Genomic DNA, 14,933 nt, shown 5'->3' with positions numbered 1-14,933 from the left:
GGGAAAGGACGTGGCCAGAGGCAGGGGCACCTGAAAAAGAAATTGAGCAGGGAGTGCAGTTATTGGTATTGCAAAGACCAGGGGATAACCTTGACAGTGACTGACTGAAGCAGGTGGAGGGCAACACCACAGGAGGGGAGGAGGCCAGGTGAACGAAGGTCAAGGTGTGGGATGGGCTAGGTATGCGCATAGCAAAGTCACCAAGAACGGTACCTGGAGGAGTGAGCAGAGCAAGACAGAACTGAGAGGCTCAAATCCTCAGCAACCGCGACAGATTGTTGGGGATTCCGTAACTGACGGCGCCTGTGAAGGGCTGCGGGAGCAACGTTCAATAGCATGTGATTCCGGGGGCCTGGCGTTTGGGGAAAAAGAAAAACCGCAATCCAAACGTAGTAAAGGGGGGCACCCAGCCCACCTCCAGTCGGGGCAGCTGTTTTGTTGCGGGAGGGGGCGGCAGATCACTCTCAGAGACTGAGACCGTCTTTGCCAGTAGTTTATTCAACACAGGTTCACGGCGGGAGTTACAATAACTGCTCAAGCCAGTAGCATACAGGATAATGTCTCTTTACAATAAGCCGATAAAGAAATAACATAATCCAAACAAGCGACAGGTAAATTACACTGTTGTCCCACACAACAGTGACGGGAAGGTGACAGGAATAAAGTCCACATCTAGTCGAGGTGTACCTCTTCTGTGAGATTCTAGAGAGAGTCGGCTTAACCAGCCAGGAGCCGGCATCCAGTGCCCTGTTGCTAGGGAGTGACCCTGACACAGCTCACTTCATTCTTAAATCAAAACAACTTTTCTTCCCAAAAAAACTGATTTTGGTCTTGGTCATAAAACTACTGGTGGATTAAAACAACTTCACTCAAGTCATAAAAAAGTGCATTTGAAATCATATCAAACCAACACACAGCACTCCGGAGACTGGGAGAAAAGTGCAGAGGAAGGGGAATAAATGCTGGGCGGACGGTCTCCACTGGGGCCGGAGGGATTCAGAAGGGCAGATATCCAGGCCCTGCCCCCGGAACCCTGCTTCCATGGGTCTGGACTATGTCACAGCCCAGGGACAGCGCCTTTAAACATCTCTCCAGGTGGCCCAGCAAGCAGCCAGAGGACCACTAAGTTAAAGAAGATGATGTGGGTCCATCAAAGCATAATCAGAGCAAGGCCTGTCCCACTGACCAGAACCCCCTGGGCCTTTGGGGACGGGGAGGGGCTCAAATTTGCCGAAAGCAGTCTCACTCATGAAGCCACATTATTTTGTTACAGATGACCTCATTACACGTTATTTCTCCTATATTCTTGGAATTGTGAGCAGAAGTAGGTTATATCACCCATGGATTTCATTTCATGTTAGCAAAGGGGACTACAGACTATTTGTTATAAACAGACACTCAAGTGGATGAGAAGCTCTGAGTGCTCAGAGGATACAGGTCAAGGGTCTGTGGTCTGTGACACACTCAGGGACAGCTAGGGGCAAGTGAGGGGCAGGGTGACAAGCAGAGGCAGGGTAACCAATCTGGACAAGGTTGGTCTGGAGGTGTCAGTACTGAATGAGGAGCCCGCGGGGGCCAGGTAGGGCCTGAAACCCTGGATCCTCACAGGGACCCTGTGGAGAGTGGGCCTGTCCTGCAGGATGCCATTGGCCACCAGGTGGCAGCATGGGACAGGAGAAGAGGGCCCACGGCATAAGGGCCAGACTGCAGCACTGCTCTAGGGGCCGTCTAGTTATGGGCCCAGGTGTTGCAGCCCCCTTTCTCCATCATAGCACTGGACTGTCTCCCCCAGATCCTAGACTTCCCCAGGCCGGATGACCACAGAAGGAAGCTGAGTCAGACTGCAGCCCCTCCTCACTTCCGGCAAGTGACTGTAATCCCACCAGGTCCCAGAGATGGCCCAGCTCCTCACCCCTCAGTCACTCTCAGGCCCACCCTCCATCCCCTGGAGGCTGCTGCCCACTTCGGGCCTCCCGTGGCCCTGGGCCCATCTCCTACCGCCCAGATCTGCAGACCCCAGGAAGTCCCCCACCCCTGCCCCAGTGGAGACCTCCAGGCTGTCTCAGGGATCAGAGCCCAGCGCTGGCCCACAAAGCATGCTGAGTGGAGGGGGGATTCCTACCCCAAAAGAAAGGCCTGGGCCTAGCCCAAGAGCCTGCCACTCTCAGCCACAAGCCAAGCGAGGCTAGAGGCTCTCAGCATCCCCAGCCACACCACCCTTCCTTGCTGACCAGGCTCCCGTCGCCCCCTTACCTCTGTCCACTCACCCCAAACGTTTGCCAAGCACCCCTCACACAGCACCCCAGGCCCCTTGCTGCTCGGCAACCACTGCTGGGCAGGGGGAGAGGACACACCCTCGGCTGCCCCACCACTGCTCGCACTGGCTGGGTCTGATGGGCAGGTCGGACCCGCCCCCAGGACAGGTGCCTGTGAGGCGTAAAGCAGGCCCAGGCAGTCCTGAGGAGCCTGCACGTCCGCCACGAAGGGGGGTGGCGCCCTCCTGCTAGTGGCGCTCTCCTTGCTCGGCACCCGTGCTGAGTCTGTGCGCTGACAGGTGCTTCCAGCACATTCGGGGGGCTGGTGTCGGGGAAAATGGGCGGGAACGTGGGAAGCTAGAAATCCAGGCACTGGGCCCCGCAGTGATTGGTGCCCACCTTCCCAGGCACCCCAACCCACCTCCATCACAGAACACAGATGTGGACAATGACCCTGTTGCCCTTGGCGACCCCAGTCCCCAGGCAACCCTACCCCAACCCCAGCCCAGCTCAACCTCTCTCCCAGCCCCTATGTCACCACCAAGCCCAATGTCACCAACCCAGCCCAGCCCAGGCTGACCCTGACCCTGATCCAAGCTCCAGGTCAGCCAACCTCACACGGAGGGGAAATTCCCACTGAGTCAGAGGCTTGGCTTTCCTTCCTCAGTGACGCTAGGGAACCCAGAGCGGAAAGAGGCCGCTGAGGTTAGGGTGACGGGAGGGGTCTGCGGGCAGGTGGAGCTGAGGGATGTTTTGGAGGAAGATCTGGGGCAGGTGAGGGGGACATTGATGGGGAAGGTCTGGAGACCGCTGAGGTTAGAGGTGGGAGGTCTGGGTGTGGAGCTGGAAGGAGTGCTGACCTGGCCTCATCTCATCCCAACACAGGACTGGCCACGGGGAAGGACAACAACGAGTTTTTCATCGACTTCCTGCAAACGCTGCTGGTGGGATCTGCAGAGGAGCTCTGTGAGGGGCCCCTGGGCAAGTACGACGTCAGTACAGATGCCAAGGCAGCGGTAACCAAGCTCAAGTCCTGCACACATGGCCTGCAGCCCATGCACAAGGCGGAGCTGGTCAAGCTGCTGGTACCGTGGCCAGGGAGGCACCCCACGCCCTAAAGGCCTGCAGCCCTAGCAGGACCCACAGTCCTACTCCTCAGGCCCTCCACCAAATGCCATAGCACCTCGTCACCCACCCAGTGCAGCAACCCCGTACCCCAGCACCCCACAGACACCCTGACCTGCCTCAGCCAGCAGGGGTGGACATCCCAGACCTCATTGCCTGCAGAGCAGCCCTCAGCCTCCCCTACATGCACATACATGCATACGCACACGCTCACACCTGACACACACACAAATGCAAACACACATGTGCACACCCCGCTTCCCCAGCTGCTGGAAGGGGGCCTGCTGCCATGTCCAGAGCCCACCATCCCCCCAGAGGCTGGCCCGGGCCTGTTTGCCTGATGGAGCCGTGGCTCTCTAGTTACTCATCACCGGGCACGGGAACCCCAGGCCTCTTGGCCCACACGTGTCTGCCTTCCGGGTGCAAGTGCTGGGCAGTCAGGACGATGCCTAGTGGACCCCAGATGTGGCTCCAAGCAGCCGTAGGGCCAGCCGCACAGGCAACCATGACGACGACACCCCTTCCACTTCCCCGTGCATCAATTTATCCTCAAGCCATCCAATCGACAAAGCCTCCTGCAGCTCAGCCTCCGGCTCCTGTCTCTCCCCACCCTCAGGCACACAACTACAGGCTCACACATAGGATCATGTGAGCGGAGCACACACGTATAAGTAACCCCACACAGAGGGCAGACCCACCAACAGAAATCCAGGCAGACGCCCTTGTAGGCAGGTAGGCAAAGCAAGACAGACAGATAGGCGAGACATGTAGATGCAGGGAGGCATCAGGACACAAGAAGGCCTGCGGAGGCAGAGGTTGGGGGCAGGGGCTCAGAGCGGGGAAGGGCAAAGAGCCCCAGAGAGAGGAAGTGGCCAGGGCTGGGGGAAGAGGCTGGGTGCTGGCGCTCTGCATCTGAAGGTTATCATTTTGAGACAATAAATGTGCACAATATACACATGACACGGGTCCAGGGGATTGAGAAGTCACCCAAGGAAAGAGACGGAGCCCCAGCCGGAGCCCCAAGAAGGACATGCTAACGAGGACACTCAGGGTCCGACGGGCGGGCACAGCCAGCATGATGCAGGAGGGAGAGCAGGGTCAGGGAAAGGGCCCTCGGCAGAGCAGCAGCTTCCGATGCCAACTCCTGCCCCCACCCCAAACCAGGGCAGCCCTACTGCACCCTGGATCCCAGCATCCCCAACAGCCAGAGCCTTCTTGTGCCTCAGTTTCCCCAGCTCAGTCCTTCCCCGGGGGCAGGACTGAGGAGGTTCAGCTCTGCCCCTGAGGACCTTACTCCTCGGCCACTCGGACTCTGGATCCCATGGCCTCACTGTCCTAGTCCAGGACCTAGTTGTCCCCTTCCTGCCCTCTGCGCCTCTGGCCTGCACCCTGCAACAGGGAGCAAAGACCCGGTCCCGAGCCAGGCATGGGCGGGGGGGCGGGTTCCACGGGCTGAGGTCATTGTCTCCATCACACGGACAGTGATCTAGAACCCACCACCCCACAGAGCCACATTCTAGAGCTCAGGGGCCGGGCCCCTTCCCCAATTCTCGAAGCCCCCAGGGGGAGAGGAGAGAGAGGGAGAGGCCTTCCTCGCCATGCTCCTTTTCTGGGACTCCCTGGCACCGAGGCCGGTGCGACGGGACTGCCTCTGAGAAGGCTCGGTCCATAGGTTGCTCTGAGCATTGCTCCTGGACTAAGGAGGTGAGGGCCCCTCCAGAGCAGACCCCTGCTCAGCCCACGGCACAGTCTCATCCCAGAAGTTCCCCACGTTTGCCCACTGCTCCTTGCCCAGTCACGTCCAGGGTCCTCTGAGCGGGAAGCACCTGCGCAGACCCCCTCAGAGCCACTGTGGGGTGGCCCGTGAGCGCTGAAAGAGACATGGGCTTATCCACGAGGCTCCGAGGCTCCTCCCCTTGCGGGGGGACGGGTTGGTGCGGCAGAATCTCCCACTGCTCTGAAGTCTGGGCCTCAACTCGAGACCCCACTGAGGAGGCTGTGGCCTGCAGTTCTGCCCCTCAGTGGGGGCAGAGGCAGTGATGGGGGTGGAGTGCCCAGGCCTCCTAGCACCTTGTCACCCTTCCATCCGTGGACAGAGCCAGGCATGGCGGAGGAGGTATGGGTGGGCACCTGGAGGCCCCATCGCCCCCGGGGACCCATCATGGCCCTCTACAGCAGCCCCGGACCCAAGTACCTGATTCCACCCACCACAGGTAAGCGCTTGGGAGCCTGGGAGGGGGCAGGAGCCAGGTCTGCGGGGAGCCCAGGGATGGCCAGGGCTCATCCCTGACTCCCAGCCCATCAACCCCTCTGGGGTCAATGTGGGGTCTGGGGGAGAAGGGCAGGGTCTGGCTCCAAGCTGCTCAGAGCCCCTGCCCCACAGGCTTTGTGAAGCACACGCCCGACAAGCGGCGTGCACCGGCCTACAGCTTCCACGGGGCCCCCACGCTCCTGGCAGAGAACTGCTCCCCGGGGCCCCGCTACAGCGTGAACCCCAAGATACTGAGGACTGGCAAGGACATCGGCCCCGCCTACTCCATCCTGGGGCGCTACTGCACTAAGACCACGCTGACCCCCGGCCCTGGTGACGGACTCTGGCCCAGCCCCAGCCCCGCTCCGCCCAACCCTGCTGGTGGCCACTGCAGGCCTGGCAGGGCCAGGGTGTGAGGGGTACAGCCATCCTCACCCTCCTGACCCACCTTTCTCCTCATGAAAGGATATCATCAGGCCTGGAGGTGGAGCTGTGACCCCACTGCAGCCTCTGAGACCCTAGTGCCCTACTCTGACCTGGGCCTTCCTTGGCCAAAGTCACCGCACCAGGCCCAAGTCAGACTCGCCCTCCTTCTCAAAGCAGCCCCTGCCTCCCCCCAGCCCCTGCAGCCAGCATTTCCATCGTGGACACCCATGCACAATCCCGGTCGCCACTCACTGGGGCCCAGAGGCCCCAGGCCTGCGACGTCGCAGGTCTTCCTAGAACCGCCCGAGCAGGCCCGGGCACCTGTTTGCATCTGCTGGATGGTCCTCCCCGTCCCAGCACCCACACCATTCCTCCCCCCACCCGCAGGCCACTACTTTCCAGAGAAATCTACCAAGCATGTGTTCGACTCGGCGCCCAGCCACTCCATTTCTGCCCGAACCAAGACCTTCCGAGTGGACAGCACCCCAGGTCCGCCACAGCCCCGATGGCCCGTGGCTGACCGGGTCGAGGATCCCGGGCAGGGCGGGTGAGGGGGGCTGGCCTGATGGGGGTGGAGGCTCTGGGCACAGGATTCCGTCCAGCCTGAGACTCGGCACTTGCACCCCCGACAGGCCCCGCTGCCTACATGCTGCCCGTGGTGATGGGGCCCCACACTGTCGGCAAGGCCTCCCAGCCCGCCTTCTCCATCAAGGGCCGCAGCAAGCTGGGCAGCTTCAGCGACGACCTGTACAAGGCAAGGGTCACCCGGCTCGGGCAGAGCACTGCTTACCCCCTAGAGAGACGGCCCATCGGGCCCCTTCCCCCAGAACCTAGGACCCACCAGCCTGACCCCCATCCTCCCGAAGCCTCTCAGCTCCTTCATCCTCTTGGAGCCTGCCACACGTCTGTCCCCACCCCCACTGGTTTACATCCCAGAGGTGAGGAGGGGCAGACAGTGGAGGAGGAGGAAGAGGCCGAGGCTCAGCATGGAGACCGATGGTGCTGAGAAGAGACGAACACCTCAACACCCAGTGTGTGGGTGCTGCCTGAGTGGGGTGCTGCCTGAGGGGCGAGGAGCAGTGTGAGGCACGGTGGCATGCAGGAAGCAGCTGACAAGAGGAGAAAAAAAAGCTGGGACATATTTGGGGGAGGAGGGTTCTGGCTGCAGAAACAGCCAGTGCAAAGGCCCTGAGGTGCCTGTGTACCCGGGAGCTTGGGGAGCCTGGGGAGACTGGCAAGGTGGCCTCACAGCACCGCTGACCTCACCAGCCCAAGGCCCTTGAGTCCGCAACTAGGAAGAGTCCTCTCTCACACACACTCATGGAAGGGACAAGTCTGGGGCTGGCACAGACTGGGGTGTCATTGCCACGGCAAGGCTGAAGGGAAGGTGACATCCCACACAGAGAAGGGCCCCGCAGCACTGGGGTACTGTCACATGGTGTGGCCATCGTTTGGAGACAGAAGAGTCCCCTGACACACACAGTGACTTGGGGCCTGAAACCCAGTGTCTGATGCCAGCCCCTGCCCTCTGGGGTCGCACGCCCTGGCAGGCCGAGCCTGTGTGAGCCTCTTTCACCTCCCAGACCCCAGGTCCCGCAGCCTACCGCCAGACCGATGTCCAGGTGACCAAGTTCAAGGCTCCACAGTACACCATGGCTGCCCGAGTGGAGCCCCCGGGGGACAAGACCCTCAAGCCAGGACCAGGAGCCCACAGCCCTGAGAAGGTCTGGCAAGAGCACGGCCCGGAGGGGTGGGGTGGGGACGGGCCTGTAAGCCTGCAAGGGTCACGGGGGCCAGGCACCATCAGAACACTGTGCGTTCCAGCACCAGCCTTCCCCAGTCAGCAGGCTCTGTGTCCCCAGTGTCCCCAAACACTGGTGACGGTGAGCGCTGCCGAGTGTCACCACACACCAGGCTCTGAGAGGGGCTTCCTGCTGGTCACCTTGGCCGGGGGGTTAGCGGGTACAGCAGCCCCGGCCCCAGTGAGGGCAGAGCCTGCGGGGCGGGGGCGGGGGTGCCGGCCCCTCACAGCCTCTCCTCTCCCAGGTGACAGTGACCAAGCCCTGCGCCCCGATCGTCACCTTTGGCATCAAGCATTCTGACTACATGACACCCCTGGTCGTGGACGTGGAATAGCCCTGGCCCCACCCCACCCGTCACGCTAAGCCTCTGCACATCATGTCCCCCCAACAACAGACTCCCTGAGCTGAGGGCTTTGGGCGGCTCCTCTACCAGCTGGGCTGCAGCCGGCCTGGCCCTGCAGGGCAGAGCACGCTTGCTCGGACAGTTGTGACCAGCTCTTTTTTCTATGCTTTCCCATTTGCTAAATGTGTTTCCTGCTGTGCCCAGATACACAATAAATCACGGATTCCGTTAGCGATGGTTTGCCTTGAGGGAGGATTAACGTTTTCCAGAAAGGGGCCCCCACAGGCGATCATGCCAGCCCATGTCAGGTCCCACCCTAGCTTCCAGGGCCTGGGCTCTGAGCAGAGAGGAGGGCTCAGGAGCATCAGACGCTGCTATGCCTGCCCTTCTGATTCTGCCTTGAGCGCTGCCCTCCGCGCCTTGCTGTATCCTCCAAAGACGGTCACACCTGCATTCGTCCCTTCCCATGTGGTCCTCTCCCTGTGTGACTGCCTCTCCCCTGCTGAGATGGCGTCTGTGTCCCTCCCCTGGAATCTAGAGCCTGTGACCGTCCTGAATAAAGTGATGCTATGTGACTTCTGAAGCCAGGCCATGCAACATACAAAGAAAACAGCTTCTGCCTGGCCGTCCCTCTTCTCTTTGCTCACCGTCACACCAGCCACCATGTTGTAAGGAAGCTCAACACATGGCAACACAGTGAACCCAGCTGGGCCCCCAGCTCACACCAGCAATGACCTATGGACGTGTGTGAGCCTTCAGCAAGTAGCAGTGCCAGTCTCTTGTCTCCAAACGGAGACCTTAACATCGCAGAGACAACTGTCTCCACTCTGTCTCAAACTCCAGCAGTAACCGTGAGACATAAACTATTACTGCAACTTTAAGTGACTACATTTGAAGGTGATCTGTTAAACATCAAAGATAATACGGGAAGCATAAGATCTTTGCAGGGAAGGGGGTGTCTGAGCTGTGATGAAGAGGGGCATTTCCAGAGGATGCCCTGGAGTCCAAGGCCAGCCTTGAGGAATGAAGTCTAACCTTCACCCTAGCCCTGGGCAGGCAGCCCTGTCACCCCCGTGGGACCGCGGGCTGCAGCTGCACTAGGCATAGCACAGCTGCTGACCCTCCCTCAGCTGTGACAGCGTCAGGCTACTTGTCCGAAACACCTCACCTGCATCCCTTTAACCCTGAAGAGGTAATGCTATCATCTTCCCCACCTGAGTCACGGAAACTCGCGCAAAGGAAGGTCCAGCGGCAGGAAGCGGTGAGCTCACGTCCGCCCGCCTGAGGGGATGAGTGAGGAGGGGAGAAGGGACCCAGAGAAGGAAAGCAGCAGAGTCCAGACCATTGGTGCCTACGGCCAGTTTACGGAGCAGAGTCAGTGCCAGACAAAGCTATCTGAAGCCCCCAAGGAAATGAAAACACCAAAGGCTATGGGTTTACTTCATCACGAAGCTCTTTATTCCAAATTTTTATTGCTAAATGTGTTGTCCATGAATTATGGGATAGAACCTGGCAGTTCATCCTCACCTGGCACAGAGGGAGGCTCCAAGTCCTTCTGTTTTATGGTCTCCGGGATCAACCTCGGCAAACCCCACTTACCCACAGGATTAGGTGCTCAGTGTACAGGGCTGAGCAGGGAAGGCCCCACAGGAAACCCTGCCGACACAGCGGCAGCAGGGGTGCCATGCTTCCTTCAGGAATTCACCTAACACGATGAGAGTAGGAAGCAAGAAAGTAAACCAGAAAGAAACTAGAGCCCAGACCCCCAAATAGCTGGAAGGGCTGCAAAGAGCCGTGGAGGTGGAGAAGTGGGGAGGCACAGACGGAGACCTGAGGAGAGAACACAGCAGCCGGGGTGCCACCCTGAAGGCAAACTCTAAATTCCTGGCTGCCTTGGCAAGACAAGGGGGCACACCACATAAAAGCATCTGCGGGGGGAAGGCTGCCACGGCTGAGCCACGTTCTCAGGAAGCAAGGTTAGCAGGCCCAGACAAGGTGGGGGCCGCGGACCTCAGGTCTGGGCGCATCTGCAGGGCCTGCGGCAACCAGAGGGAGACACTGCACAGGCAGCAGCTGTTGAGCCTGGTGACCGGAGGACAAAGGCCCGCGACAAGGTTCAGTGTGAGACGAGAAGCAGGCGAAGCCAAAGCCGCAGCGCACAGGGTGCTGGGGGTCAAGGCAGGGCCAGAGACCTGCGAAGGAACGTCCAGGAGGACAGGGAAACAGCCAAGCCCCAGAGACACGGAGACAAGCAAGGCAGTCTCACCGGGGGAGACACAAGCACACACTGGACGAGACGGCGCACTCAGGTCGCAGGTACAGTGGAAGGGAGGGCACCAAGGCAAGCGTGCGAGGTGAAGCCAGCCTGCTGGGCGGAGGACAAGGGCAGGCGCAGCAGCGGCACCAGAGGCGCGGTGCCCGGGGCCAGAGACCAGCAACGTGGGGCAGCAGATGCGGCTGGCGCGCGTGACCGCGCGTGGCACGAGCGTGCGGGGAGGCGGACGGTGAGCCAGTAGCCCTCAGGGAGTAAGGGGGGCTGACTAGGAAACCAGAAGGTCGAACAAGGGTAGGGAAGGACACAGCCGGTGACTCGTTTCTTACAAGTGTTTCTTGTGAAGACAAGGATACTGAGGTCTCAGTGGGGTAAGAAGCCACTGGTCTGGCTCGGCCTGTGGTTCAGTTCGAGGTTCGAGTGAGCAGGGGAGTGACCGAGTGGGCGCTGAGGGCCCAGAGAGAGGTGGGCAAACACCACAGTGGAAGGGCCAGGCTTGGTGGGAACTGCTCGCTGACCCTCAGAAACTGACCTACAGGTCCTATGAAGAGCCCTTACTTGGAAGCCTCCATCTATACCCACGAAAGTCCCTCCTCACACCCTGCCTGACTCTGAAATGCCAGATGGACTTGTTTCCAGAGATCTGGTCTCCTGGAAGTAGATCTCTGGTGCTCTGGGTAGATCTTGAATCGTGAGAAAGTATCACTTTCTGCACCTGGATACATGGCCGGGAGATCACCAGAATGTGAGCCCCATGCTTTCAGCGAAGGCTGCAGTTCCCAACTCCATCCACAACCCCTGCCCTTCCCTGAGGGTCGGGCTTCAGTTGTGGGACTGGAAGGCAGGAAGAGGCCTCTCGGCAGGACCCTTGACTTCCACTGGTCCACGGATGCCCAGCGGCTCTGGGCAGGAGCAACTGCCATCTCTGGGTTGAGAACACTCGGCTGAAGGTGACAGCGATGATCTGAGGTTCACCGCCACACCCCCTTCCCACGTCAGCTCCAAGCATCTCAAATACCAGACGTGGCCTTATCCAGACAAGAACAGCGTAGAAGAGCCTTGAGATGTTCAGAAACTCGAGGGCCAGGGGAAGAGCTGCTGTTCACAGGTGACCGTGTCCAGGATTCCCAGCTGCTCTGCTTGGACCTTACTCTGCTGGGGCTTCTAGCACCCAAGGTGGCAGAGGAAGTGGGCCTTGGCTACCCCATGAAGATGGGCCCCTTGCACACATGGGACCAGCTAACACAAGCTCACTGGGTCAGAGGCTCCCAGCCACACAGGAACAAGATTCCTAAGCCACAATCGTCGTTTCAAAGGAGTATTTTGTCGTTAAGTTCTCTGGCCCAGGACGCCAGGCAGAGGCAGACCATGCTTGCCCGAGGCACCCGCAGAAGCCAGCTCCCACTGGCTCACGTCCTTGGCCTCGACAGGAGGTAGGAGAGGATGAAGAAGACCACGATCAGGCCCACGGCCATACCACACAGAAGCTTCCGGTTGTCTCGCCCAGACCGTGCCATTGTGGAAAAGCGCTTCACGCTCCCTGTGAGGAGGCCCGTCACACTCGTGAAATCTGTGTCCTGAGGAAGGAATCCCATCATCGTCACACAGGGGCAGCGACCCCACAACACACACACACGTGGGGGCTGCACAGCAGGCGGTGGGGAGCAGAGGTGACCGTGACACTCGCAAAACACGGGCCTTACCATGCCGCCCAGGCTCTGGTTCTGGTCTTCCACGTCCCTATCAATGTCCAGGGCCAGCTGGTCAGAACACAGAAGAGGCAGGGTCAGGCCAGGACAAACACAGCGGACAGCACCTGACCCCCAGCAAGACCAGCAGAGGTCAGGAGATCCAAATGCCACCTGGGCCGCACACAAGTGAGTGTGCCACAGATGGGACAAGGATGATGGAACTACCTGAAACCCTTCCAGGTCTTCACCCTCCCTCCGATACCCCCTCCAGGATGCTAGGTGGAGGCAAAAGGAGAGGACTACCACTGACCGATTTGAGCCTGGTGACCTTGGAGGCCAGGCTGTCAGCCATCCGCTTGTTCTCCCGGTCTAGAATCTCCTCCACAGCGCCGGAGCTCTGAGCTGCAAGCAAAGACAGAGGTTGAGGGCATGCATCCACCCACGAGCATCCCCTGGACGCCTGCACCTCAGCCCTTTGTGGCCTCAGGGCTCTCACTCCAATCCCATCTGGCCCAGTCGGGTGTCCGGAGGTACTGGGCCCTCCTGAGTCTACTGAATAGGTCCCGCCCTAACCCAGGATCCAACACGTGGACTCCACACACAAGACAGGCTGTATAAACAAGTGTGCGTGAGCACATGTTCTGTGTACTCATCCAGGCTGGGATGCGTAGGCACCTCCAAAGGGCTCAGTCCAACCAGCACTTCCTGACATTCTGTGACAGAACCTGTACCATCCCTCCATGGATATCACCAGCGACGTACACAGAACCTGTTCCCAGAGAAAACCAGTGAACTCTGGTAAAGCCTTAGGAAAGCCTTAGTAACAAAGGTTGAGACTGATCCCAAGAGCAGGGCCTAGGTCTGCTCACTTCTGCACCCCACACAGGGCCTTGTATGACACCCAGAGCATGGTGTTTGCTGAGACCTGGCCCACGACAGGGGCTGGGCTTGGTGATTTAAAATTACCATCCTATCGGGTGGATGACAACTGCCTCCCCCAAAGTTCAGACTGCATATTTGCCTTGGCCCAGATACATCAATGAGACTTATCTAATAGGAGCACAGCCCTAAGAACCACGAATGTGTACAGACCCCAAAATTAGAGGCGTTAGCGTCCTACCAACCCCTTGTATCCATTAATTCCTTAAAGGTCACAACAGCCCAGCGAAACAAGCATCAGCATTCCACTTGGCAAATGAGAAGAGGGGCTCCCGGGGGGCAAGTGGGGCACCCTGAGCCCGAGTCCGTACGCGGCCTCCTTGGGCCCTCTCATCACGCGCAGCCCCCACTCCGAGGGGGCTAGCCTCCGGGACCCGTCGACCAGGCGGCCCGGCCGAGGTCCCGGACAGAACCATCTCGCAGGGGTGGGGACTGCGGGCCTCCGGACCCCGCAGCTTCACGGAGCAGCTGGGTAGGAGCGCCCACAGGGCCCCAGGGACTCCTCCACCGCGCTGCTGCCTGCAGCCCGGCCTCCCTGCCCCGTCGCCGCCCGCCCCCAGGGTCTCCCGGACGAGGCCACTCAGCGGGACGGGGGGCAGGCAAAGGCGGCTCCTGCGGGCAGCGGCGTCGGTTCCAGCGGGCCCCGCCGCCATCCGCCTCGGCTCTCCCGCACTCACCCCGAGCCCAGTCCGCCATCCCGTACAGCTCCGACCCGGGGATCCGTCTCCGGCTCGGCTACAACCTCCTCTGACGTGGCACACTCGCGGGAAGTGGCTTCCGGTCCCGCCCCTTCCGCCTCAGGCCCTCCGACTTCCGGCCGAGGTCCAGGCCGCGGGGGTGCGGCAGTGGGAAAGGAAGGATCTGACGTTTCTTCCACAGCTTGGCTTGGGGATGGGGCGAGCCCTTTGCTTTTGGGACCCCTGGGTGGTTAGTGTCAATTAGGGTGCCGACAAACACTCCCGCAACCATTCCCGCCTAAGGCAGCTTCAGGTCCTAACTGTGAAGAGCTCACGGGCCCTTTCCCAGGCGAGAGAGGCTCCTCGCCGCGACCCCGCCCGGGTCCTGAGGCCCGACCCGGCCCGCCCGGCTGCGGTGCGGCTAAGAAGCGGACTCGGTGCGAAGGCCGGCTCCAGTTACTGCCGACGGAACGAAGTGGAGATCAGTGCCTAGAAAGTGCCTGGAACCAGCGAGCAGTGCAGAAGTCGCAGGGGTGAAGCACTCCGAAAAAAACAAGAAACCAAGAAGAGGAGTGGGAGCGTAAGGGGAGTGGGGACGGTAGGAGCCAGTGCTTCTTGACTTTGCACCTGGGCACTGACAAGGGGCCTGACACAAAGTAGATACTCAACAAAGCCTTCTTGCCCAGTGGATGGACTATAAGTTACCACCCAACGTAATGGAGCATTTGCTGTGTGTCATTTAGTCCGCCTGACAATCCACTGAAATGGGAACTTTTATCATCTCTGCTTTTCAAGTTGTAAACTGAGTCCAGGCCAGACCAACAGGTGTGCCTGCTTAAACAGCAAGGAAGTCACCGCACATGACCAGGCTTTGCCTTCATCCTGACCTCCCCTCCCCACTCTCCCCTTTCTCTCAGCCACAACAATGACGTTTCTATCTCCCACCACGGCCATTCCCACCTTTGCACTGGCCACTCCTTCTACCTTCCATGACCTTCTTTCAGATCCTTTCCTGGTTCACTTCTTACCAACCGGTCTCAGCAAAAATGGCACTTCTTCAGGTCTCCCTGCAGTCCATCAAGCCCCTTTTCTATTCGATCACAACACTATGCCTAAAGTCGTCTCGTTTGCCCGTTTTTCTTGGTCTTCACC

At 59.8% G+C, this 14,933-nt stretch overlaps 2 protein-coding genes across 3 annotated transcripts; one reads left to right on the top strand and one right to left on the bottom strand.

Moving 5' to 3' along the window:
• Positions 1-5,484: 5,484 nt before the first annotated feature.
• CIMAP1A (ciliary microtubule associated protein 1A) lies at positions 5,485-8,193 on the top strand. Of its 2 annotated transcripts, XM_065882806.1 has the most exons (6): positions 5,485-5,593; positions 5,764-5,964; positions 6,445-6,546; positions 6,690-6,811; positions 7,641-7,781; positions 8,104-8,193. In XM_065882806.1, exons 1-6 carry the CDS (start codon positions 5,485-5,487, stop codon positions 8,191-8,193), a joined length of 765 nt encoding a protein of 254 aa, XP_065738878.1. The 2 variants fall into 2 exon arrangements, with proteins under 2 accessions (XP_065738878.1, XP_065738879.1); XM_065882807.1 differs by lacking the exon at positions 7,641-7,781.
• A 3,690-nt stretch (positions 8,194-11,883) lies between these two features.
• Positions 11,884-13,800, bottom strand: BET1L (Bet1 golgi vesicular membrane trafficking protein like). Its single transcript, XM_065882949.1, has 4 exons — positions 13,782-13,800; positions 12,476-12,567; positions 12,178-12,234; positions 11,884-12,051 (listed from the first exon to the last, which is right to left on the bottom strand). Exons 1-4 carry the CDS (start codon positions 13,798-13,800, stop codon positions 11,884-11,886), a joined length of 336 nt encoding a protein of 111 aa, XP_065739021.1.
• Between the last annotated feature and the right edge of the window lie 1,133 nt (positions 13,801-14,933).

Source organism: Phocoena phocoena, chromosome 8 (assembly GCF_963924675.1).
Source record: "Phocoena phocoena chromosome 8, mPhoPho1.1, whole genome shotgun sequence".
Classification (NCBI taxonomy): domain Eukaryota; kingdom Metazoa; phylum Chordata; class Mammalia; order Artiodactyla; family Phocoenidae; genus Phocoena; species Phocoena phocoena.
Note: the sequence above shows the minus strand (reverse complement) of the source record. Positions and strands in the feature narration are given on the sequence as shown.

Coding starts and splice junctions, on each gene's coding strand:
- CIMAP1A (XM_065882806.1), top strand. CDS start 5,485: ATGGCGGAGGAGGTATGGGTGGGCACCTGGAGGCCCCATCGCCCCCGG. Junction 5,965..6,444: donor CACGCTGACCCCCGGCCCTG/GTGACGGACTCT, acceptor CCCCACCCGCAG/GCCACTACTTTCCAGAGAAA. Junction 6,812..7,640: donor TCAGCGACGACCTGTACAAG/GCAAGGGTCACC, acceptor TTCACCTCCCAG/ACCCCAGGTCCCGCAGCCTA.
- BET1L (XM_065882949.1), bottom strand. Junction 12,235..12,475: donor AGGTCACCAGGCTCAAATCG/GTCAGTGGTAGT, acceptor TGTTCTGACCAG/CTGGCCCTGGACATTGATAG. Junction 12,052..12,177: donor ACCAGAGCCTGGGCGGCATG/GTAAGGCCCGTG, acceptor TTCCTTCCTCAG/GACACAGATTTCACGAGTGT.